Here is a 25,012-nt window from a genome sequence, read left to right on the forward strand (position 1 = left end):
ATAAGTAAATTTAAAGAACAACAACAACAAAAAACATGTGTAGAGACGGAGCAAGGATGGCTGAGAAGACAACTGCTGGGCCACAAGGAGGAAAACCAAGCCAGGTGGGAGAGGAGTGAATGAGGGCACCAAGGAGCAGGCGCGACCAGACCAAGAGCTGCTCAAGGCATGGGGAGGAGCCACAATCCCAACGTTCGTGAAGCCTGGACATCAGTGAGGTCTGTAAGGCGCCCAGGGAGCCTCACAATCGTTCCCTGCCCCTTTCCTAATGACACATGGGGGCGGGGGATTGTTCCTTGCAACCAAAATAGCCTTGACTTCCAACCACCCATCCATCCGCGTCTCCACCCCTACTCCTAGCTGCCCAATCATCCAGACATCTAATAATCTGTCCCCCGGCCCCTCCATCCCTATGAGCATCCATCGGCCTAACGTCCAGGAATCCACCCATCAGCACATGACCAACGATCTCTTCACACATCAGCCTTTCAAAACACACATGGCAGAGCAGGGCCAGGTTATGAAAGGGTCTTGAGAACCAGGCTAAGGCAATCCTTTATTGCTAAATAGCGGGGAGCTATGAAAGGCTTTTGAGCAGAGAAGTTACATAATCAGATCTGTATTTTAGAAAAATAACGCTGGCAGCTGTGAACAAGATGGACTAGAGGGGGTGGTCTAAAGGCAGAAAGATCACTTGGGGTAATATTGCGATATTCTGGATGATGAAATAGGGCAGAGGCATAGCTGCTAGAGAAAGGAAGAGTCAAGCTGCAAACGGGGAATGGCCCTGCAAGCAGGCCTGCCCAGATGGGGGACCGTCTAAGAGGCCTTGGTCTGGCACCCACCAGACGGATCCAGGCACTGTGCTTGCCCCTACCCACAAATGGGGCTGTGCCTCCTGCACATGTGGCCCAAGACATCCAGGATAGGTAGTTCCCGGGGGGCCAACCCAGAAGTGGTCCTTTCTGGGCCCATCTGCAGAACCCTCCGCCCTGTAGCTCAAGCCGCTGACATGTCGAGTACACAGTCACCCACCAGCTCTCATCTCATACTTCAGCCCTGGCTGGGGCCTCTTCTCTTAATTTTCTCCAACTCCTCAGAGGCTGGGCCTCAGGCCCAGTGAAGTCACGGTCTGGGAGGCAGCCCTGGCTCCCTGCCCGCCCACGGAGGCTATATTTGGAGCAAGACAACTCCCTGCAGACACAGACTGGGGACCCACCCTCCAGTGCTGCCCCAACCTACTTTACTGAGTTTACCAAGTTTCCAAGCAGTGAGATATCACTCACATATTCATTTGTTTGTTCACTTATTCATTTGTTCACTCACTTATCTGTTCCACAAATATTTATTGATCCCCTAGCATGATGTACACGTACATGCATACATATGGGTACCTGTGTCTAAACAGGGAGGGCAGAACACACTCTCGGTGCCCTTCCTCAGGGTCCAACGGCGCTGGTGACTCAGAATCAGGTGCGTGTGGCGTCTGTGGGTACCTGTGTGCGTGTGCGTGCAGGCACGTGCTCTCTGAGGGGCAGCCGTGACTCAGCCGCACCGCGTCTCCGCACACCTGGGTGGGAGCGTCTGTGTGCAGGCAGAGCAGAGGCTCTGGCCCCCCCGGGGTGGGGGAAGGGCTTGTGACTGACTCAGCTCGCATATAGTGACTGCGCGCCCGCAGGCCAGCTGTGACTTTATGCCCTTGCTCACTTGCCAAGCCAAACAGCCAGTGTTGGGTGCAAATATTCCATACAGAGGAAGAAGAGGTCCTAAGCAGGGAGAGACTCAGCAGCCTGGGTGCAGTGCCATTTGCCCTGGGGTGCCCCGCCTGTCCCTATACCGCAGGTACAGGGCCCCCCATCTTAGCCCGTCTGGCCTGGCCTCCTGGAGGCTCAGAGGCCAAGCCCCAAGCACCCTCACCCACCAGTGCCAGGTTGGCACACGTCGGGTACCAGGCCCAGAGGTACAGGGCTGCCAGCCCAATGCATTTTCCTACCACACAAAAACCCTTCTGTTTCCACTATGACTGCAACTTTCTCCAACACTGGAGCCCAGTCGTAGCTTAGCAGTCGCAATTGGGAATCTCTTCTGACCTCTGGGTCTCCAGACCCACCGCCCGGGCTGCTGCCCTGACCCTGCACCTGCCCCCACTCCCGTCTCCTCATCTGTGTCCCTTGCCCTGTCTATGCCTGGCTGTCTCTCTTTATCTGTCCCAGGGTCTATCTTTGTCTCTTCTCCAGGCAGGCCGTCTGCAGGGGAGGCTTCCCAACAGCAGAGGTGCTGACAGGGAGGGGGTGTGGGGAGGACACTCCGGGTCCTTTCTCGAGCTTTATCGGGAAAAGTGAAGTTACTGCTCAGAGCGCAGGCTGGAAGTTCGCCCTGGATGACCTTGCTCAGTTTGCTGGGGCCTCCCCGGGGACAGCCGGGGTCAGGCCAGGCAGGAAACAGGCCCCTGCTTGTTGGCTGCGCCTCCTGCCTCCTCACCCACTCTCACCCCTGCCGGCAGCCTCCAGCCAAGCGTGTCCACAGAGAGCAGAGGGCTGCCCGCTTCCAAGGCGCCTGCGGACACAGGGCCCTGGGCCGTGCGCCGCGGGGGAGGAGCGAGCCACGACCCACGTGCCTGGGGCGCCAGCACGGCCCTCCTGAGGCCCCCGAAGAGGAAACCCCCAGGGGCTGAGCGGGGAGGGGGAGCTCCCGGCCTCACCCCACGTGGCCCCCAGGCCGGCCCGCGCTTGCCCGCGCACGCACGTGCTGGGAACGGCTGGGCGCCGCCCTGGCGTCGCGACACCTGGGCTTTGCCCCAGATCCCTCGTGACCTGCGTCCCCTTGGGCAGCTGCCTAACTCTCCGAGCCTCACTTTCCTCATCGGTAAAATAGGAAAGCAGCGCCGAGTTTCCGGGCTGTTGAAGACAAAACGAGCGGGCAGCAGGGCTCGCTCTCGGTGGGCCCCGCGCCTGGGGGGCTTCCTGCACCCTGGGCCCCGCCCCGCCCGCCGGGCCGTCTGGCCCGAGCCCGCGGGAGCCCCGGGAGCCCTGTGCCTGGTCCGGCCGGGACCCGGGTCCGTGGCGCACGCCTGCCCCCTGGCGGCCCCGCGGGTCCCCGCGCCCCGCACGAGGGCTTTTCCCCCAAAGCGGGGACCTTTCCCTGCCTCTGGGTCTGGGCCGTTCGGGGGGCTCTGGGTGTGGGATGGTCTCTGCGGGGCGGGTTAGAGTGCAGGATTTTGTTCTTTGCATCCCTGTTTCTCCTCCATTTTCCACATTGTGTGGGTATTACTTTGCGATAAGAAAAAATCTTACAAACATTTCTACTGCTTCTTTTTTTTAAAACCGTATGGAGCCTGTCCCCGCAAGGGAATTCTGGAAGTTCTGGGTTTTCCAGCGTCTCCATCTTCATGAAGTCTCCCAGCGTTGGCTGGAAGAAAGGAAACAAGGACTTCTGGCATTGGGGTTGACGGTCCCCCTCCGCGTATGCTGGGATTCACTTTAAGAAGAAAGGGAAATGTGTCCTTAACCTCAGAACAGGGTAGGGGAAAACCCACGACTGAGAGGCGATTTGTGGGGCCGGACCGTCAAGCTCTGAGGGTGCCCAGGGGGGCTGTGTTGGGGATTTTTGAGAACAAGAATTTATTTCGGGAAGGGGCTGTTAGCAAGCCGGCATTTCCGAGGAGGCCGCCTGCCCCTCCCAAGCACTGAGCTTGCCTGGGGGAGAGTTCATCAGAGCTGAAGTGTCAGGGGGAGCCGTACCCCACTGGCGGTGAGGGGAAATCAGCAAGAATGTCAAATGTGGTACGTGGAGAACAGCTCTGGCTGTACAGAGAAAAGCTGTAAGGGCCACCAAGGAAACCACAAGATCCCTGAGGGGAAAGCAGAGCCCAGGGGTCCTTGGGAGTCTCCTGGGAGGCGGACATCCTAGGCCCTTGAGAACCACTTTGCAGCCTGCTGGGGCCCTCTGAGCGGCTGATGTGACTGGGGAAGTGGGAGCCTGGCTGGGAGGAGCCTTCACTCTAGGCCAGCACTCGTTCACTCAGAAGTGACACCTGCCCATGGAAGTGTAGCCTTGCATGACTGACCTACCTCAGTCACCTGTGGGATTTTCTCAGATCTTGCCAGTCTGCCGGCAAAACCCCCTTAGGGGAGCTGCCCCGGCCAAGATGGAAAGCCCCTCACCACAAGACCTTCTGATGAAATGCACTGAGACAAAACCTCAGCGGGGAGTGTGTCGCTGCCAAGTGGAGAAACCTGAGCTGAGTACGCGTTCCCTCACCAGTAGGAACGGATGGACATCACGTGCCTCCAGGTGTGACACCCTCCAAAGGACACATTCCCTCTGAGAATGCAGACTTCAAATCCAACTCACCCAAGGTAGAACCATGACTAGGACCCAGGTCTGCGTCACTCTGAAATCCAGGTTCTTTCCAACTCAGTACTTTTGAAAGCCTAGCACTGACCAGCTATAATCTCAGGCTGCGAGGGCAGCCACTGTAGAAAGAAGCCATTCACAACTGTCCCTTTATCTTAGAGCTAATTGTGCTGTGAGGAGACTAGGGCCTTGGGACTCAGGGATGAAATCTTCCACCTTTTTTGGATTCCCTGCGTGCTCCTTGTGAACAAATATTTCAGGCACAAATGCCCTCCACCTGGGAACGGAGAGCCCAGTTTGGCAGCGTTGGGCAGTTGCGTGTGAGGAGGGGGTGGGCCTGGGCTTCGGAGGGGGTAGAGGGACAGCTGAACATGGGGGTGGCAGCAGTCCTGGCACCCCTGACACCAGCCTGTGGGCTTACAGTGCATCTTCCCAGGGGAACTAGCCCATGATGGTCCTGGCTGACCCATAAGGAGGGGTAGAGACCTTGAGAGCAGAGGAGAGAAGACATAGAAAATGGGACCCCAGGGAGGCCGCTCTCAGAGACCCATCGTGGGAGAGAGTGGCCAAGACAGTGGAGGAGAAAAACCCAGAGCTCATCTCCTCTCGGGAGCACACCAAAATCACAACCATCTGCAGGACAACCATTGATGAAAAAGACCAGAACCTAACAGAAAAGATCTTCTACAACTAAAAGACATAAAGAGGTGTTGCCAGAGCTGCTCCAAGTCTTGCTCAAAACCCATCAGCAACCGCTTTAGCAGGAGTGAACTATATCTTAAGTTAAAGGGTCCAGAGATAACAAATGAAACTACACACACAGAAAAACCAGCAAAAGTGTATATTTAAGTTTATAATCTAAATGCTCTCATTTAATCCTACTCTTCCAGAAACTGGTAGAAAACCACGGTGCTAACTTGTACCATCAGCGCAATTTGCTCTAACTGCTGGGCTTCGATAAAGAAAAACTGCTGTCAAATTTAAAATGTGACTAGCTCCTAATTTACTGCCTCCGTAGAGCGTCTATGTTTTCAACCTGTTTTCTGATTCTAGGCTTTTATTCTGTTAAGACTATATGAGGGTGAGTCCAAAATTATCTGCACTCTGGTTATGTTAAAACTTCTGTAAATTCTACAGCCAGAGTGTAGATAATTTTGGACTCGCCCTCGTATTTTAATGATATACCTAGTTGTGCTGTATCTGTCAAGGATTTTATTTTGGTGACATTTCAAAAGATTAGTTTTTAATCAGCCTTCTGGTGAAACTCTGCATTACTCAATAAGAAAGGCAGATTTTTAATGATTAAAAAAAAAAAGGCCAGGCGGGACTAAGATGGCGTCAAATCTGACCTCCAACAGACCCTGAGTCTCATTATACATTGATTTTACTACATTAGCGTATTAACTAACACACCAACCAGTGGCCAAGACCAGACATTAAGGACCAAAAAGGGATAAAAAGGGGACGCCACCCCACTCCCTCAGAAAAAGCCCTGCTCCTTGCCCGCAGACTAGTGCCCAGGCCTCCCCTTCTTTAGCTTCACTCCTCCTCCCTTTGTCTTTACTCTGTAAAATTAAGTCCCTCCTGCCAGGTGGGCGAGAAGTCCATCTGTGAATTACCCGCTTCTCCATTCTTTGGCCACTGGGTAAGCTTATGCTGTGTCAGTTTCTGCTTTGGTTTCATTGTCTGCTTGAACCCGGAAGGAAAAAGAACGCTACCCTGGCAAGGCAGAGGGCCTCGATTTGGCTCGAGGGCCCGAGTTGGGTCCACACGCCTTAATTAGGTAACAGAAGGGACCAAAACGAGACAGATAGAGGGAGACTCGCGATATAATCAAACCCCATACCCCCTGAGTTGGTGACCCACAAACTGGAGAATAATTACAGCGCAGAGGTTCTCCCACAGCAGTGAGCGTTCTGGGCCCCACATCAGGCTCCCCAGCCCGGGGTTCCGGCACCAGGAAGACAAGCCCCCAGAGCATTTGGCTTTGGAGGCCAGCGGGGCTTAACTGCAGGAGGCCCTCAGGACGGGGGGAAACAGCCTCCACTCTTAGAGGCCGCACACAAAATCCCACACATACCTGGGCAAAAGCAGTAATTTGGTAGACGCCTGGGCCAGACCTACCTGCCAGTCTTGGAGAGGCTCCTGGAGAGGCAGGGGGCATGGCTGCGGCTGACCCTGGGGACAAAGACACTGGCAGCAGCCCTTCTCGGGAGCTACTCCTGCCGCGTGGACGCTGGTGCCGGGCGGGGCCGGTGCTGACGGGCGCCATCTTGAAACCTTCCGCCAGCTCATTAGCCCCACAGCCTGCAGGTGCCCGCGCGGGGACGCCTCAGGCCGAGCAGCCAACTGGGCGGAGACACAGCCCCAGCCTTCTGCAGACGGGCTGCCTAAGGACTAAAGAGCCCACAACTGCCTCTCCACGCGGCCCTGCCCGCCAGAGGGCCAGGCCCCAGCTCCACCCACCAGTGGGCAGACACCAGAAGCAGAAAACAATCCCCCACCTGGGCCCTGGCTGGCCCTGTCCACAAGCGGACGAATGCAACCTTCGGGACACCCCGGACCTCATACCCAAGTGTGTCAGGCACCGCCCCCTGCCCACCAAGTGATCTAAAACAAGCTCTGGGAAATCTGGGTCCTGCAGCCAGACTCCAGGAACCAGCTCTGCCTGCCAGTATCCGGCACTAACCCCAGGCCCTGGCTTCACCTGCCAGTCGGTGGGCAACAGTCCCAGAGTCTTCGGGACCCTGACTCCACCCACCAGTGAGCCAGCACTAGCCCCGGGGCCTCCTAGGGATGAAGGAACGAGACAGAACCCCAGGAGAATTCAGTGGACACAGGCAATTTACCCGAAAATAAGAGTTCAGAGAATGATCACCGGAAAGAGTTCTGAGTCATGATCCTAAAGATGATCAAAGAACTCAAGAGGAGAATGGATGCACAGAGAGAGAAATCAGAAGCTTTTAATAAAGAGTTAGAACATATAAAGAACAACCAAACAGAAGTGAAGAATGTAATAACTAAAGTGAAAAACACACTAGAAGGAACCAACAGTAGACTCAATGATACAGAGGAACAGACCAGGGAGCCGGAAGACAGAGTGGTGGAAATCACTCTGCAGAACAAAAACGAATGAAATGAGGACAGTTTAAGAGCTCTCCAGGAAAACATCAAGCGCACTAATATTCACATTATAGGGGTCCCAGAAGGAGAAGAAAGAGAGAAAAGGCCTGAGAAAATATTCGAAGAGATAATAGCTGAAAACTTTCCTAACCTGGGAAAGGAAACAGTCACCCAAGTCCAGGAAGCACAGAGTCCCACACAGGATGAACCCAAAGAGGAACACGCCAAGACACATTGTAATCAAGAGACCCATCGTGGGCTGCTGGTCAAAGCACAGGGTGTTGGCCGAGGGGAAGAGGCTGGGTGACCTGAGACAGGAAATGAGAGATTCAGAATGGGGGTTGCTAGACAAAGCTACCCTCTCCCCCACTCATCACGTCCTGATGGCCATCCGCTGGGCCCTGAGGACTGCTTTTGAGGAGGTGGACGTAAACCCGGAGGAAGGCCTTCATTCCTGTGGGCGCACAGGGTCAGTGTGCTGCGTCTGTGTGGCAGGGGTAGAAAAGGAATCTGAGGCTAGCCCTGGGTGAAACTCAGCGTCTACCACAGACTTACCCACTACCCAAGGCCAAAGACTCAGCAACCTCAGAAAGGTCAATGGAAGCTGAGCACAGGACAAGAAGGGGTCAGGGCCACCTCCTCCACAGAGGGGTGAAGCAGGGACACACAACCGGCTGCATGACAGGAGGTAAAAACACACTGAGATAAAAACGTGTGACATCAAATGTATTTAAAGGACCCAGGAGGAGGCAGGTGGTGTCATGAACCACATCCTAGGAGAGGGTAAGCTATTCCTGGGTAGATCTGGCCCATCCCCTTCCAGGTCCTTCTCTGCAAAGCGAGGGCTTTGGACCAGCTGACCCCTAGGGAGCAGCCAGCCCAGCATGCTAGAGGCACTAGTTACAAAAAGCAAACTACAAAGCTGGAGTGTAAAGTTGATATATTTTACTTATGTAACCGCTACCCATTTCCAGCATCCCAGAAGGTTCACTTGGTTCCAGTCAATAACCACCCTTCCCACCCCCAGGTAACCACAATTCTGACTTCGAAATCCACAGATTAGCTCTGCCAGTTATGGAAATTAATATAAATGGAATCAAACAGTATTTTCTTTGTTGGGCTTCTTTGCTGAACATAACGTCTGTGAGATTCACCCATGTTGCCGCATCTCCCAGTGACACTATTTTTAATTAAAGTATGCTATCCTTGGTCTGAATATACCACATTCACCAATCTGTTCTCTGCTGATGCGCACTTTGGTTGTTGCTGGTTTGGGTCATCTTGAAGGAAGCTGCTGTGAACCTCCTTGCAGAGTCTTCTTGTGGACTCGTGCCTCATTTTCCTTGGAGGAACCGCTGGCCCGCAGGGTAGGTGTTGTCTTTAGCTTGAGCAGATATCACCATATAGCTTCTTAACGTTGAGGGGTGATTTTTACAGGTCTCAAAATGAATATAAAAATAAAGAAGGACACAGAGGGAGAGCAAGAGGAAAGAAAGACCTTAAAGTATTCCCAAGACTTATTCTTTCAGGAAATGTCGAGCCCCTACTATGAACTGGTAGAAGCTGGGCCTTGCCTCTTCCCCACTTCCCCGTGGCCTGACATCACCTGATCCCCGCTCCACTGGGGCAGCTGTGCCCCGCTGGCATGACCCTGGAGGCACAACAGAGGCTTTGCCAAGTGGAACAGGCATCAGTGCTCTGCGAGGTACACCAGCTGGGCCGTAAATCTGAACACTCATCCCTCACCAGCTGCTGAATGGTTCCAACAGCCCCTCCCTGTGCTTAGCCACTCAGGGGAAGAAATCAAAGTCATGGCAGATTTACATTTCACACCTCAGCAACCTGCATCCCAGGAAAGCTTTAACGCATGTCCAAAGCAATTCCCTTTGCACCTATGATGAAAAGGCATTTATAGAGTTTCTGAAGCACAATGACCCACACGGGGTGAGCTAAGGCTCCTGCCCTCTGCTCACAGAGCACACGGCCGCTCTCCTCCCACACGTGCCCCATTTACACCAAAGAGGTCAACTCCTGGCGCTCCTCCTGGGGAAACCCTGACTCCAAGAGACTGCTGTGCTCCGAACCTAGAACTTGCCTTTCTGCAGAGGTTTTCTCAACCTTGGCACTATGCACATCTCAGACCAGGTAATTCTTTGTTACGGGGACCGTGCCGTGAATTGCAGGATATTTAGCAGCATCTCTGGCCTCTGCCCTCTAGGTGACAGTAACACACCCAGCAGTGACAACCAAAATGTCCCCGGACACTGCCCCTCCAGACTTCGGCTTGGGGGCTGGGGGGAGTCATCCCTGGTTGAGAACCACTGCAGTAGAGAAGGAAGTTAAAATAACACCAACCAGTGTGTTCTCTCCTCTAGAAGGAAATGATCAGCTTTCCAAGACACAATCAGGCTGGACTGAGTGGGCCTGCTTAATCCACAGCAGGCGTTTTCATCTTGGCCACAGTGTAAAACCAAAACAAAAAAACCACACTGTTTACTCTGGTAAAACTGAAAGAAAAACAGAGAGACATAAAAAGAAAATTCGGGAAAGCAGAGGTAAAAGGATCTGGAGGGAAGAGCAACAATGAGGGAGAAACCATCTTTGTAAGTTCCCGTTTGTGAGCTGACACATCCACCACGGCTTCCCACGTCGGTGAGTGACTCAAGCACCAAACTTAAGGCCATAGCTCACTTCGTGATAGCATTGGTTTGAGGGGTCCAAACTGCAAACCCAGTGTTTTCAGGAAGTGTCCCTAAATCCAAGTTCATCTCATTATATGAAAACATGCAGACATACACACAACCTTACCCTCTTGTTCTATTAAAGCAGACAAGTTTAAAATGTATGCTCTTCTGATATTTTTTATTTTCTTACTGACTCCACTTAACTAAAACAAACAAAAACCATACAAAACATTTTTAATATATCTTAGAAAATTAGCAAAAAATTAAGAAAGTTCAGCATATTACATTGTACAATATTTAGGTAAGAATGTTTGAAAATTATAAATATTTTGTTCCCTCTCAACATAGCACATCACAAAAATACACTTTAAAACTTTTTTCATGTATAATTCCTAGAAATGATCATATCCCTATTTATTAAGGAAAAAGTCTGATTAGGACAAGCCCTCACACACACCTGAATGTTCTGTACAGTAACTACAAAAGTAAAACCAAGGGGTCTGCCAGCATTTGGACAGTTGACACCATTTTAAATATTAGGAGGAATTCAGTTAGTTATCAAAACATCATTCCACATGGGATTTACTTAGTTCATCTTCGTGCTGTCTTTGATTCATACGTATCTATCTCAGCCAAAGTATTGTTTAAAAGACTTCTGCCCCCTTGAGCCAGTGCCGCCGGAGCCAGGATGCCAACCGGTCACACTGCATTAAATAGAAACCTGCACAACTAAAGGCACGGACGGCCATCGCTTAGTCAAGAGTGAGGACCACGTGCGGGAGAAGGGCCTCCTCCAGCAGAGCAGCCGTGCTCAGAGGCAGTCCGTGTCAGCCGCGGGCCACAGCAAGCACACTGGCCCATCCAGCTTAGAAACAAGCACTCAGAGGATGAAACACAACAGCCCCAGCCCACAGAGGTTCTGATACCCGGTGACCTGAGCAGCTCCTGCTCCCGGACACACGCTGCGGGTCGATGAGGGTGTCACCGAGCTGTCTGTGCACTGCCTCCCCAGACAGACAATCTGCGGGAGCTAAAGGGAATTTTCAGAAGCTGAAGTTTTCAAAGGAAGAGTAAATAAAGAGCTTGACGATGTTGCCTTTTTTTTTTCTTTTCAGGTAAGCCCTTATTTACAGGCAGATAAATACGAAGGCTTGCTTAGCGTACTGACCCCACAGGATGCGTTGAAAGGAGAAGAGTTAGAAGCAGCAAAGCCAGGTCCTTTGTCTCTAGCATAGCGGGTTCCAGTTACACTCGGAAGCTACATAACTGACGGGACTTCTGCTCACTCTGTGGTCTTCTTTCCTTTCCAGTTCTTCTCCCTCTCTTCAAGTTCCGCCTGGGTGAAAGCTGCAGGGCCCCAGTTAGTGATCAGGTGAGGGTTTTTTGAACCTAAGAGACGAACGTGCATTAAACACAGGAAGTCTTATATTCTTCAATTCACACTGTCATCGTTTCACAGGCAAAAGCGTAACTTGTCTACTTTATTTCTTCTGTGAGGAACACCCGTAAAGCTTACACCAGCCAAAACAACTAGACGATGTATACAAAGGGTATACAGGCTTCCTCCCCTAGCAGAGGGCAAGGGATCATTCAAGAGAAATTTACTGTAAACGGCTGGGTTTCCGTGTATTTTGGCTGAGGAAGCTGTTTTTAGCACAATTCAAGTACACAAATAAAACAGGAAAATAAACTGACTAAATATCTGATTACTCCGAAGGGTGTGTTACCTGGTTCTATCAACCGAATTAATCCTTCATGCTGGGCCACTTTGTCCTTCCAGCTCTTGGTCTTGCTGGTTGCCATCTCCAGCTTCTTCTTAACTCCCTGGAACAAAAGCAGATTTTAGACTATGCAAACACACATGTAGTTTCAGAGCCAAATAACAGTGACTGGGCGCCGCTATAGCTTGTGGATCATCTCATTAAATTATCACAGCCATAGAAGCACAAACTAGTATCACCTCCATTCTACAGGTGTGGAAACTAGGATTCAGAGCAGTTAAGCAACCTGCCCGAGGTCACATGGAGAACGTAATTCACACTAATTATAGATAAATGTAGAAGATCCTCCTGTGCCAATTATGCTTACTGCCTCTCGGCTCCAAATCCACCCTTCGCGGTCCTGCCTGTGCCGTCAGGCTAATTCTCCCTCGCCGGCTGGCACCACTTGAGCTTTGTCGGTGGAGGGGCTGACAGGGGCTCTGCTTCCAGGCTCCACTGTGCTCGTCTCAGCAGCTCCCGTGGCACGTGGGACACCCATGGTGCTCGTGCCGGTGAGTTTTAGTGGCACTTCCGCTCTGGGCAGCTGCCACCAGTGCCCCAGAGGGCGGCTTCCCAGTCTCAGCACCTCGTTGAGCTGGGCTGCCACCCTGAGAGCCAAGGCCATGCCCTCTCCAAGAAGGGCTGGCTCACAGCACCGGGCTTACAGAGGAGACAGGATGTGTTCCTTCCGTGTGTGCTCTGCCTCAGCCCCAGAGGCAGTGGCTGCTTCCTGTGTCTGCCCTTCCTGCATCTTAGAGTTTTCTTTGCTGCTCAGTAGGTAATCCCCTGTTATAGTTAACAGTTGTTTGTATTAAACCTTCCCTGTTCCAGTTACTGTATGGTTTCAGTCTCCTGAATGGACTCCCACTATCACACCTCATCGCCTGTAAAACAAAAACTCCTACCTACAGCTAAGCACAATTCTTACACAGCTTCTTACAGTAAGGCAAATATTCTGTTGTCTTAAATGTTGAAGAATTTAAGTGCACGTGTTTGCAGGGATGGGTTTAACGACCTCGTACTGCTCAAGCGCCTGCTTCCGCTCGAGCTCGAGCTGCTGCAGCTGCTCCATGGCTTCCTGGAGCGCCTGCTCTTTGATGACGCGCTGGTTCTCCAGCTCCTGCTTCTCGGCTTCCGTCGTCTGAATGGCCTGCTGCTGCTCCAAGTGCCACTTCTCCAGTTCAGCCCTCTTGGATGACTCTTCCTCCAGCAACCTGCAATGCGGAGAGCTCGGGGTCAGACCCACGCGGGCCACCACGCCTGACCCAGCAGTGACAGAGCACGTCAGAGCTGCAGAGGAGCCTGGGGGTCATCGAAACCACTTCGCATTTCACAAGAAGGAAGCCAGGCGCTGGAGAGGCCCAGATGTACAACGTGGATAAGGTGACCCACGAGTCCTGCTCCAAGCTCTGTTTCACCCTTTTATGAAAAAATGAAATTCAATTAAAATAACAAGTGTTGAAGGCTTAATGGGCCAAGAAGTAAGTGTACTTTCTCAATCCTCTCAATAAACTTAAGTACTATTATTATTCAGTTGAGAGATGAAAGTGAGGCACAAAGGTTGTGACCTGGACGTAGGTCATTTACCTGGAAGGCAGGTGACAGGGCCAAGCTTTGAAATTTGCCTGATTGCTACAATATTAAAACATTTTTTTATCAAGCAAAAACCTAGTACCAAGGAAAAAGCTGACTAATGAAGGCAAGAGAAGAGGAGCTGACAGAAGGTAGAATAAGCAGATGCCGTTTACTAACCAAGCACTGCATATCAGGCTCTTTGACCTTCATTGCTTCTAACCCGCCACAGTTCTGCAAGGTGTTATTATCCCTGCAGATGAAGTCAAAGGGTTTAAAAGGATGACGCACAGGGGAGTAATGGATTTCAACCCAGGCCTGTGTGACTTCAAAATGTTATCTTTTAATAACAGGCTATCTGAGAATATCCAGCTATGCAGGTATGTAATAAATAAACTAAAATGCAGTCCAACCTGTACCCAAAGAGTAGACAACGTGGTTAGACACCAGCCTAGGACAGGACGCATCTCTACAGGCTTGACCGTCATAATTATGGTAACACGGCAGGCCAGTTACTACTACCTAAGAGCATTTGTGCTTCTGAAACCAACAACAGTGGAAGTAAAGGAACAGACTCCACAGCCCTGATCTGACTACCCCAATCCCCAACCCTAATCCCGCACCACTGTAAGAATTCCCTCTACAACATCCTACAGGGAGGTTCTCCAACTCTGTGTGATGGGCCACTGCTTCACAAACTGGGTCCATTTATTTCTGGTCAGCCTTGATTCTTAGGAAGTTCTTCCTCAAGGAAGAGGAGCTCTCCTATCCCCTACCCCGGGTTCCACAAAGGGCCAATCCGCCCCCTCTGAGACATCCCTTGGAGACATCCGCAACGAACACAACACCGCCAACGTGGGCTGACCAGGGCAGAGCGGACTCACTCGCTCCGCGTGTATATACTCCACATCGTCCACGGGCTTTTCTAGGCATGGGGGATACAGCAGTGAATGAGACAGGAAGGACCCTGCCTCTCCATCCTAGTGGTGAGAGCCTGCAGGGGAAGGGACGCTTGCAGGAGGTTAGGCTGCCCAGCCTGAATCCTCTTTATGTGTCTGGGGTGTCTTGATGGAAAGCTGGGGTCTGTCTCCCACTACAGAAGCCACCAGCCCTGCGCTCCTGCCGCGGGCAGCCAGGCTGCGGTGGGCGCCCGAGCGGGGCTTGGCTAAGCAGATGCCCCTCCCAGAACTTTGACCGTGAAGCCACTGACACAAAGGAGCAGAGACAGAGGAAAATTTATCTTCTGGTGGCAGCAACATCTAGGCTCAAAGTGACGGGAGGAGCAATGGGGACAAGTGACTGACGGACCCACGGTGCCAACGTGGGGATCAGCGGCATCCTCGCTGGGCTCCTGCCGTGGCCTGCTTGGGGCTGCTCAGCCTCCCTTGGTTCCTGCCTGTGTTCAAGGCCTGGCCCCCTTTCTGAGGAACTGGCGAGTTTCTCAAGAACCTGCCAACAAATGCTTTTATTGCTTTAGCTAACCCAAGCTGGTTTCCGTGGTTTGCAAACAAGACTCCTAACTAAAGACTCGAGCCTCTCTGTGCCCCGGTTTCTTCCTTTATAAAAAAGGGATTGGAACTATACCCACCATCGACGGTTTGCAGACCCACTGAACGTGGTGAAGCAGGCGAGGCACTTAGTGCCTACCGCATCTGCGTGCTGAATAAACATCAGCTTACATTATTACAGTGCAGCTATTACCTCATTTGCTCCAAATACTTCATGAAGGCTGCCTGAGAGTATGTGAGGTTTTTGGCAATCAATCACATCAGGGAAGTAAAAGCCTGAACTTTTACAAATGATCTGCTATTAAGCTAAGTCTCCTGGATCCTGTACTTGTTCTGTTAATATTTTACATTATCTTCTTGCTCTAAAACCATCATTCCAACCAGGTTATTTTTTTGAATGCTTATTTGACACTCTATACATGACATATCTTCCCCATCTGCAAATGAGCTAAAGGAACAGAAACCAACATACTCCGAGTGACTACCACATCCAGACATTACACCAAACACTCTGCAAGCATCACCTCCTTTAACCTTCACAACAACCCCATGAGCTTATTCTACAGATAAGGAACTGAAGGCTGAAAATAATGAAGTAACTTTTTTTAAAATTACACAGCTAGAAAGTACCAGGGAATCAAACCCACACCTCACTCCAGGGCTCAGAGCCAACCTTCCTTCAGAAACATGAAAAGTATTATCGCGTGCAAGAGACTAGATGTTGTTCCACACAGCCCCGTGAGTAGAACCTGGATCCACTCACTCAAAAACCTGGCCCCGTGATTCCTTGATCACGTACTGTGTGCCAGACCCTGTACTAGTTGCTGGGAATACAGACCGAAGGTGTGCTCCCAGGCCTTCAGACGCAAAAACTTAGTGGATGGAAGTTATAACGGGAGACTATGGCTCAATCTCAAGAACTCTCCAATAATTGAGTTGCCCAAATGTTAAATGAACAGTTTCCTTCTGAGTTCCCATTCAGGAGAGGCTAGATAACCTTCAGGATTTACACATTAAAAAAACAAACTTCAATTTTAGTGGCAGGGTGGGGGGACACGACCCAGATGGCTCAAGTCAAAGTTCTTGTATTTAAGCAATTCACAGTGAAAAGTATCTCTGGGGGAACTTAAGACACTGACAGAGAAGGGACCATCCACTGGAAGAACAATGAGATGCCAAACATTCCAAGAATGACTTGCTATTGCTTAAAGCAAGGACAGAGGTCAACTAAAAAGCCCTAAGATTATGTTTCAGTTCATTAGTACCAGACTTAAATGTTTCTATCTCAACTCCACGATGACTTCCCTTGATCTGCTACCCAGAAAGGCCTACTCTGAGGAATGGGAGCAAGGAGAAAGCCTGCTTTGCCAATCTGACAAAATGGCCCTCTGAATCAGGCCCAGCCTCCTGTGACTTCGGGAAAGAGATGGATTCGCCTTACTTAAAAATGACCACTAGAGGGCGCGAATCTGTCCATGTCAAGTTCCAAAAACTAAGTTAAAAGAAAAACAATTTAGAGTAACAAAATGCATAAGATGGACTTTACACCTCAAGAAAAAGTAGTTAGTTTTCGTGCAGTAATTTCAGCTTATTGGAGCAGAAATGTACGTAGTAGTTACATTTGCATTTAAAAGGTTGAAACCATTTTGCCATTTACTTAAATCAGAATGTACAAAACAATTAGCCACAGCTTTTCCTTTTTTTTTTTTTTTTTCTTTTTGGCCTTGCCACATGACATGTGGGGATAGTTCCCTGACCAGGGATAGAATCCGTGCCCCTTGCAGTGGATGTGCAGAGCCCTAACCACTAGACAACCAGGAAATTCTCAAGCCAGAGTTTTTTAAATAACAATACTCAATGCCTGGGCTCCTATCCACAGTTATTTTGACTTAATTTCTGACAGGCCCTACATGTGTATTTTTTTAAAGCTTTATAGGCGATGCTGATATTTACCACCGGTTCAAAACTACTGGCATCAATTATCCAAAACTGTCCTATTCAAAACATCACTCATTCTATAAACATGAAATAACTAATGCTTTAATAGGCTTCTAGAGTTATCTGGTTCCCTTTACGATCTAATCTCTGCCGTGCAAGAATGAACCTCCCTCAAAGCTTCGAAGTAAATATATATAGCACATCTCACCTGTGAATTCTCTGCACAAGGATGACCTACAAACTCTCGACACATCGCAAACGATGAGGCGGTTCAAAACGTCTAGTATCCCCTTAGAATGTGTCTCTTTGGAAGTCACATGGGACCAAACCCTCCCATGCGGTGGACAGTGTGCTAACATCACTGCCGATGACAACCGGGTGGTGGGTCCCATCCCCTGGTTAACACCATGGTGACCACACACTTGTGGGGCCCATAAATGCCAGGCAATGTGCTAAGCATTTATCTTTCTACTTAATTTTTCCTTGATAGAATCAAAATTTTCTAAACCTAATTCATTTATATTTGAAGTCATTTTGGCAACATATATAACAAAAAAACCTCCTTCTTTCTTCCCATCTGAAGATTAAAACATTATCTTTTGCTGCTCCATGTGTGTGATGGCAGCCATGGGAAATGTGCCCCAGCTCATCCCACACGTGCTCCCAAACCAGAGGGTGTAGCTCAAAGCGTAAGATGCGCCTGCACTGACCAGCTGGGGAAACGGTGTTTAGTGCTGCCTCCCGACCTGGCGTGTTAAAGAAAGCAAATGGGGAAGCAAGTTAGAAACTGGGAGAGGGTAGCTGAAATTTGCTCTTTGGGGTCTTCATCCTACGTCATCCTCCCAGCTGCTACAAAGGCCAAAACTTGAGAATTCTCATCTGAGATCTTGACTATCATACACAGTAAGCCTACCTTGAAAAGCTCTAAGGAAAAAAGAAATTGTTTCAAGAACTTCTAAAACTAAGAATTCAAGTAATAACTGTTTAAGGAATGTCACCAACCCTGAATCACCAAATGGAAACTGCTTAGTTCTCCCTTATCCCCCAAAGGGGCTGCACCTCTGGCCTGCCAGGCCCCTGCCTCCACACGAGGGCCTTCTCAGGTCTGGAACAAGTCGAAGGAGCCAGCTTCTCACCAGGGCTGATCCTGGGTCCACAGACATTCTAGAATCTGACTAAGGGTACCCCAGCAAACACATCCATTCGACTGCTCTGAGACAGATACAAGGCCTGTCTTTAGCCCCAGAAACCAGGGTCTCCCAGCGGCCCAGACTGGGAATAAATAACCCAGCCAGCCAAGCCTGCAGGGTCTCTCCAGTGCAGCAGAGACTCCTCCCTCTTCACAGAGTTAGTCATTCCTAGAAAGTGTATGAGCCCAGGCAAAGCGCGTAAAGCACAGAGGACACGCTGATCTGGCACCTGGCCTGAAGCTTCCGCACAGTCTCTTCATCTTGCCGGGCCTGTCTCTCATCCTCGAGAGCCTCCTGCAGCTTTAGGTACATGTCTTCCAGCTCCCGGACCCGCTGCAAATACTGTTCCAGTTCAGAGGATTTCTGGGCAACCTGTTCTTCCATCTGCTGCCTGATCTGATGGTATAAAAGAGTCATGTTTAAACTCAGGTTGACTTCGCCCTCAGGGAAGGCCTCCCGCTCCTCCACCATCCTGAGCGAAGCCACAGCACAGCCCACAGCCGCAGCCCATCAGGGTGGGCACGGCCCTGTCCTTCACTCCTTGAAGATGGAGGACGCAAGAGCACCACACCCAACACCAAGACCACAACCAAAGAGTCTGGGCATACGAACTACACCCTAAACGCTGTTCTCCTGCCCTAGTACGTTTCTCATCCCTTTCACTCCACATTTCAGACTCAAGAAAAAAATATTTCCCTGTGTAATTTCTCTCTAAATTCCTTTCTGTCTTAAAGCTACAACCTCTTTACCAAGAGTCTTCTCTAAAAGGAATGAACCTTTTCCCGGTCAGAACAGCCAAAGGGGGATCCTCCCACATTCACCTGGCTGCCCAGCACCTCGTTCCCTTCTCCCTGCCTAGGGCACTACCAGCCCTGGGGGACCTCAAGCACTTAATTAATGTTCTAACACGTTTATGGTTTCTGCATTCTGGATTAAAGGGCTTTGAATCTCTGCCTTAAAAGCTAAAAGACAAGGACATCCTAAATGCAATACCGTACACATAAGCATATGTCCTGCAGTTTATAAGATCCTTCGCTTGCATTAGCTTATTTCATCGTCTTAAGGATCACGCGAGATCATATGACTGTCCCCCTAAGTTGAAGAAGAGAAACTAATAGTCATACACAAGAGCAGAGGACACGAACCCGGATCTTCTGGCCAGGAGTGCAGCACCCCTCACGTCACATGTGCCTTCCTTTCCCAACACAAACACGTCCATTTCAAGTCTAAGCAACAAAAAGTTGCTAAAAGAAATGTCACAGCACCTACTTAATAGGCCCGGGGCCCAGCCCTCTCCCACACACTGTAACTCAATGTGAGGAGATGTGTGCTCCAATTAACCAGCTCACTGCCTGAAGCAACCTAGACCTTGGGTCTCTGGGGGATGAGAACCTCTAAGATGAGTCGGAGCTGCCAAGAGCGGCAGACCAGCGTTCATGTGTTCATGTGTTCTCGTGACTTCAGAAGCCCCACTCTGCTCACTACAGAGGAGGAATGTCATGGAACTTATGCTTACTTTTTCCATAGCTATTTATTTTCCAAGCCAAGACTCTGAAGGATGAAAGAGATGCTATTAATAATTATACCAGGATGGCAGGGACTGTCCCCGGCAAACCAGGACTGTAGTCCCCCTAGTCATAGGACTTATCATCCCATTCCATAAATTTCTACTTGGGGGTCTTGAAAGCAAGGTTTACCTTTATAACCTTGGCACGCTGCCTGGCATACATAAGGTGCTCAATAAATCGATAAGGCATGAACAACAAACACACAACTTCCCCAGCAGCCCACTGCGAGTCAGCAGCAGAGCCAAGCTGGCAAGATGATCTCACTCTAGCCTCCCAGGTCTTCACCCTCCACCAACCCAGGCTGGCCTCTGCCCCTCCACCCACACAGGCTGGCCTCTGCCCCTCTGCCGACCGGGGCTGGCTCTGCGAGTTAAGGCAGCAGCATCCCCGGGCGTGAGGTACTCACAAGCTTCTCCCGCTCCAGCTCCGTGCTGAACCTGGCCTGTAGCTCCACTTGAGTCTGAAGGCGCTTCTTTTCTTCTTCTGCTGCCCGAGATGCTGCTTCTTCCAGTTTCTACCCAAAAATCCATTCACAGAAAAGCAGGGAATGTTACAATGGAAGTGTATTTGGAGAGAAATGGTCACACAAACATTATGGAGGAAGTGAAACATTCTCAGTGTTCAGTAAAGACAGATCCACTGGAATTCCATTCTAACATTTTTCCCAGTCAACATACAAAACAAATTAGGTAAATGAATGACTAATAACTCTGAATAACATTTTGCCATGAAAATTTTAGCACAGTCATAAATTCACTTGCAAATGCATTCATGAGGTTTGAATCTATTTCTTGAGCTTATCCTAGACAGTTCTGTCATCTTCACCGTATTGCTTAAAACTTTACCAGAGCTCAGTTTCCCAAAGGGTGACATGAGGAACTCCACAGACCTTTTCCCTAGCGAAACAACATATAGAAACAAAGCTAACACAACCATTTAAAGTCTCTGGGAGTTATCCTAAGAACACACAGCAAGTGGAGAACATTTATCCAAGAAAATCAATTAAATCTCAGCAAGAATAGTGAAAGTCTATGACATGTGAGCCATGGTGCTGCCCCCTATCCCCTCCCCCCAGCAGCGGAAGGAGGCTCCACCTAATGGCCATGGAACGAAGAACACAAGGCTCCCTCTCCGGTCAGTTTCCAGTCTAGGGCTAAGGTATCTCACAGGAGGGTGCAGACAAAAAAATATTGCCTGCCATTCCAATAAACAAAGAATATTGCCCGCCATTAGCCACTGCAGCTGCCCCAACGGTGTGCCCTGAGGGGAATTCAGGATGAAGGAAAACAGGATACTGGCCCTAGATAGTTAAGATGCATATCTAAGAAATAGTTTTAATGAGCTCAGATTTACATCTTCCCATATAATGAAAAACACTAAAATCATTAACTTGAAATATCTGTTTTTTGTGATTAGCAGTAACTACATGTTTTGTTTTGTTTTATTTTTTTTCAACAAAAACTCCTATATATCCCAGCTCCCCGCTTACCTCTTTGGAACAGTTCCTCAGAGCTGAAAGGCTTTCTCCTGGGATGGCTAGAGTCCTCAGTAAAGTCCCCGAATAAAAATAATTCTCAACTTATAGGTTGTGAGTTTTTTCAGTCAACAAGACCAACAAATTAAACCACAGGCCAGCTAGAAGTTTGACATGGGAAACCAGGCGAAGACAGCAAAGAGCCCCCATGTAGTAGGAACAAGTCTCAAAGACAGGCATCAAAGACTACATGTGGGCCAGAATTTAAACAGCAGATTGTGGGACAAGTCAGGCCCCAGGGCATTGTTGAAAATAACAGAGCAGTCACTGTGAGATGAACAACTGGAGGTGATACCAACAGAGGCAGCTGGCTTAACAGAGAGATCAGAGACTAACAGAGATCAGAGATGGAGAAAGTCCAAGAACCCTGCTGCCACACACAAAAATAAACTCAAAATAGATTGAAGACCTAAATGTAAGACCAGATACTATAAAACTCCTAGAGGAAAACACAGTCAGAACACTCTTTGACATAAATCACAGCAATTTTTAAAAAATCCGTCTCCTAAAGTAAAAGAAATAAAAGCAAAAATAAACATATGGGACCTAATTAAACTTTAAAGCTTCTGTACAGCAAATGAAACCACTGACAAAATGAAAGGACAACCTACTGAATCGGAGAAAATATTTGCAAATGGTATGACCAATATCCAACAATATATAAACAACATATATAAACAGCTCATATAACTCAACATTAAAAAACAAACAACTCAAACCCCTTGTATACTGTTGGTGGGAATATAAATTGGTGCAACCACTGTGGAAAACGGTATGGCGGTTTCTCAAAAAACTAAAAACAAAACGACCATATGACTCAGCAACTCCACTCCTGGGTATATGGCCAAGAAAAACAAAAGCACCGATTTGAAGACATACATGCATCCCAATGTTCATAGCAGCATTATTTATAACTGCCAAGATATGAAAGCAATCTGTCTATCAACAGAGGAGTGAATAACGAAGACGTGGTGTATACACATATACAGTGGAATACTACTTAGTCATAAAAAAGAACTAAATTCTGCCATTTTCAGCAACATGATGGACTTGTAAGGCATTACACCAAGTGAAATAAGTCAGAGAAAGACAAATACTGTATGATATCACTTACATGTGGAATCTAAGACATAAAACAAACCAGTGAATATAACAGAAAAGAAACAGACTCACAGCTGTACAGGACAAACTAGTGGTTAAGGAGGGAGAGCAAGATACGGGTAGGGGAGTAGGAGGTATAAACTACTGGGCGTAAGACAGGCTCGAGGGTGTGTACAACACGGGGAAGATAGCCGGTATTCTGTAATAACTGTAAATGACGTGTAACCTTTAAAAACTGTATAAAACAAAAGACTATCCCCCCAAAAAACACCTCCCAAAAGCCCCGCTGACACCTCTGTGACCCCAGGGCATTGTGCGCATGGCCCAAGGTTGTGTGGTCAGAGGCTGTATATCATGAGGAAAACAGATTTCACTAAAATAGTCCAGTCAAATCACCCAACAAATAAACAAGCAAACAACAATAACAAGCCCTTGGGGGAGGGGCGGAAGCCATATCCAGAATTGCTACAGTATATTATTTAAAACCTCCAGTTTTCAACAAAAAATTATGAGAGGTGTGAAGAAAAAGTGTGATTCACACACATGGAAAAGAGCAGGCAATAGCAACTGCCTTTGAAGGGGCCCAGATGCTGGATTTAGCAAGGAACTCAAAGAAGTTATTATATGTTCAAAGAACAAAGAAGACCATACTTAAGAAAGCCATAGATGATACGATGATATCCCATCAGACAGACAACATCAATAAAGAGACAGAAATTATAAGAAAGAACCAAATGGAAGTTGTGGAGTTGAAAAGTACAATATGAAATGAAAAACTCACTAGAGGTTCTCAACCATACATTTGGGCTTATATAAGAAGAGTCTATCAAAGATAGATTGATAGAAATAATGCAATTTGGGCTTATATAAGAAGAGTCTACCAAAGATAGATTGATAGCAATTACACAATCTGAAGAACAGAGAAGAAAAAAGCCTCAGAGAAATGTGAGACACCCATTAAGCACACCAACATTCACATAACGGGAGTATCTGAAGGATAGGAAAGAGTGAAAGGAGTAGGAAAAATATTGGAAGAAATAACGACTAAAAACTTTCCCATTTTGATGGAAAACATTAACCTACACATTCAAGAAGTTCAATGAACTCTAAGATAAATACAAAGAGTTTAACACATACATCAAATCACACAGAAATACACATCATAGTAATACCATGGAAAACCGAAAACAAAAAGAAAACCTTGAAAGCACCAAGAAAAAAATGATTTATCACACACAAGGAAACACCAATAAGATAGAAAACCAACTTCAGAAATAGAGGAAGTCAGCACAGAGTACGGCATTTCTAGGGGTTGCAAAGGGAGAACCCCACCAGGAATCTGGGGCCTTAAACTTTGAGCAACCCCGACATCCCAGGGCATAAGTGCTGCACAGGAGGACACAAAAAGATGCCTGAGCTTGTGGTTAGCAGGTTTTCACTGATTCAAGGCAGAAAGACTCAGCCGAAAGATGCCCCAAATAAAACCATGCCCACACACTGGGGACTCAGCACCACGCCCAGAACCCTGATATACACAATCAAGGAAGAAGGCTTCCCAATGAATGTCAACTATTCCATACAGCCTGCGGTACTTGACCTCCTAGCCTTGAGATGGAAAGAGAAGCTGACCCAGACTGTACCTCTGACTCCAAACAATAAGTAAAATCCACAATTCTAACCCTAAGGGTCTTCCAAGATCCTCATGAGTAAAGATGGGAGCTAAGGGGGAAAACCTAAAAGAGCAACAGATCCTGTCCAGTTCACCAAAAGTGACCTTGACATCCTTAGGGGAATACAATTTCTCATCTTCCTCTAACAAAATTCAACTGTTCTTGTTGTTCAATGAAACATCCCTGCTGCCCTGAGACCCTCATACTTTCAAGGGCTGGGGAAACTAAGATGTCTCCCTCAGTGGTCTAGATACACTTCCTGGAAGCACAGTTCACCAAAAAAATCTCCCTAGACTTGTAGTAACCTAGTCTTGGTAGAACCAAAGCTCCTAAGTAAACTCGCAGTGGCTCCTGCAGTGAAATGACCGCCCGCCGCCAGCCCAGCGTCCACTCCCACCTTCCTCACGGTCTCCAGCTCCTGCTGCTTGTTTTCGTTTGCCACCTGGAGCTCCTTCATCTGTCGCTCCAGCTCCTCCTGCTCAGCCAGCAGCTTCTTCCGGAGCTCTTTCCGACGCTGGCGGGCGTCTTTGTGTGGTGGGGCGCTGCGCAGCTTCAGCAGATGGATGGTAGAATTAATGGCTGTGAAAGGTATAGGAGAAAAAACGGGAATACACTTTATTCTTTGTAAGCCTAACATGTAAACAGCTTAGTGGGAGGAAAACCAGAGACCCAGGATCGTTCTGACCTGCTACTGAGCAGCAGTGTGACCGTGAGGAAGTCACGGTGCCTCCTACAGCATGGCTTTTTCATTTCTAACATGAGAGAGATGATCTCTGAAGCCCCTTCCAGCTCCAAAGTTCTGTAACTGCCTATCTGTGCTTAAATAGACTTTGATTTGGGAATATCACACATATTTGGGGAACTCCCAACACTTCCAACTCCCTTCCCTACACTTCCCAAAAGGCTAAGTAAGAACAAGACATAGCAAGGGCTGAGACTCAAAGTTCCTGGTATCTGATGTGCTACCTGCTGTTTTTAGTCTGCCCCTCATCTACGCCTTATGAAACC

General features: G+C 48.8%; 1 protein-coding gene across 1 annotated transcript in view; it reads right to left on the reverse strand.

Moving 5' to 3' along the window:
- Positions 1–10,324: 10,324 nt before the first annotated feature.
- The window catches only part of SWAP70 (switching B cell complex subunit SWAP70), a 71,084-nt gene continuing 56,396 nt past the window's right edge, over positions 10,325–25,012 (reverse strand). Inside the window, exons 7-12 of the mRNA XM_057748966.1 lie at positions 24,402–24,583; positions 20,106–20,213; positions 18,361–18,527; positions 12,939–13,137; positions 11,891–11,987; positions 10,325–11,552 (exon numbers count right to left, since the gene is read on the reverse strand). Coding sequence (XP_057604949.1) covers positions 11,446–11,552; positions 11,891–11,987; positions 12,939–13,137; positions 18,361–18,527; positions 20,106–20,213; positions 24,402–24,583 — 860 coding nt within the window. The 3' untranslated portion in view covers positions 10,325–11,445. The remainder of the gene's footprint in view (positions 11,553–11,890; positions 11,988–12,938; positions 13,138–18,360; positions 18,528–20,105; positions 20,214–24,401; positions 24,584–25,012) is intronic.

The sequence above is a fragment of the Hippopotamus amphibius genome, chromosome 9, assembly GCF_030028045.1.
Source record: "Hippopotamus amphibius kiboko isolate mHipAmp2 chromosome 9, mHipAmp2.hap2, whole genome shotgun sequence".
NCBI lineage: Eukaryota > Metazoa > Chordata > Mammalia > Artiodactyla > Hippopotamidae > Hippopotamus > Hippopotamus amphibius.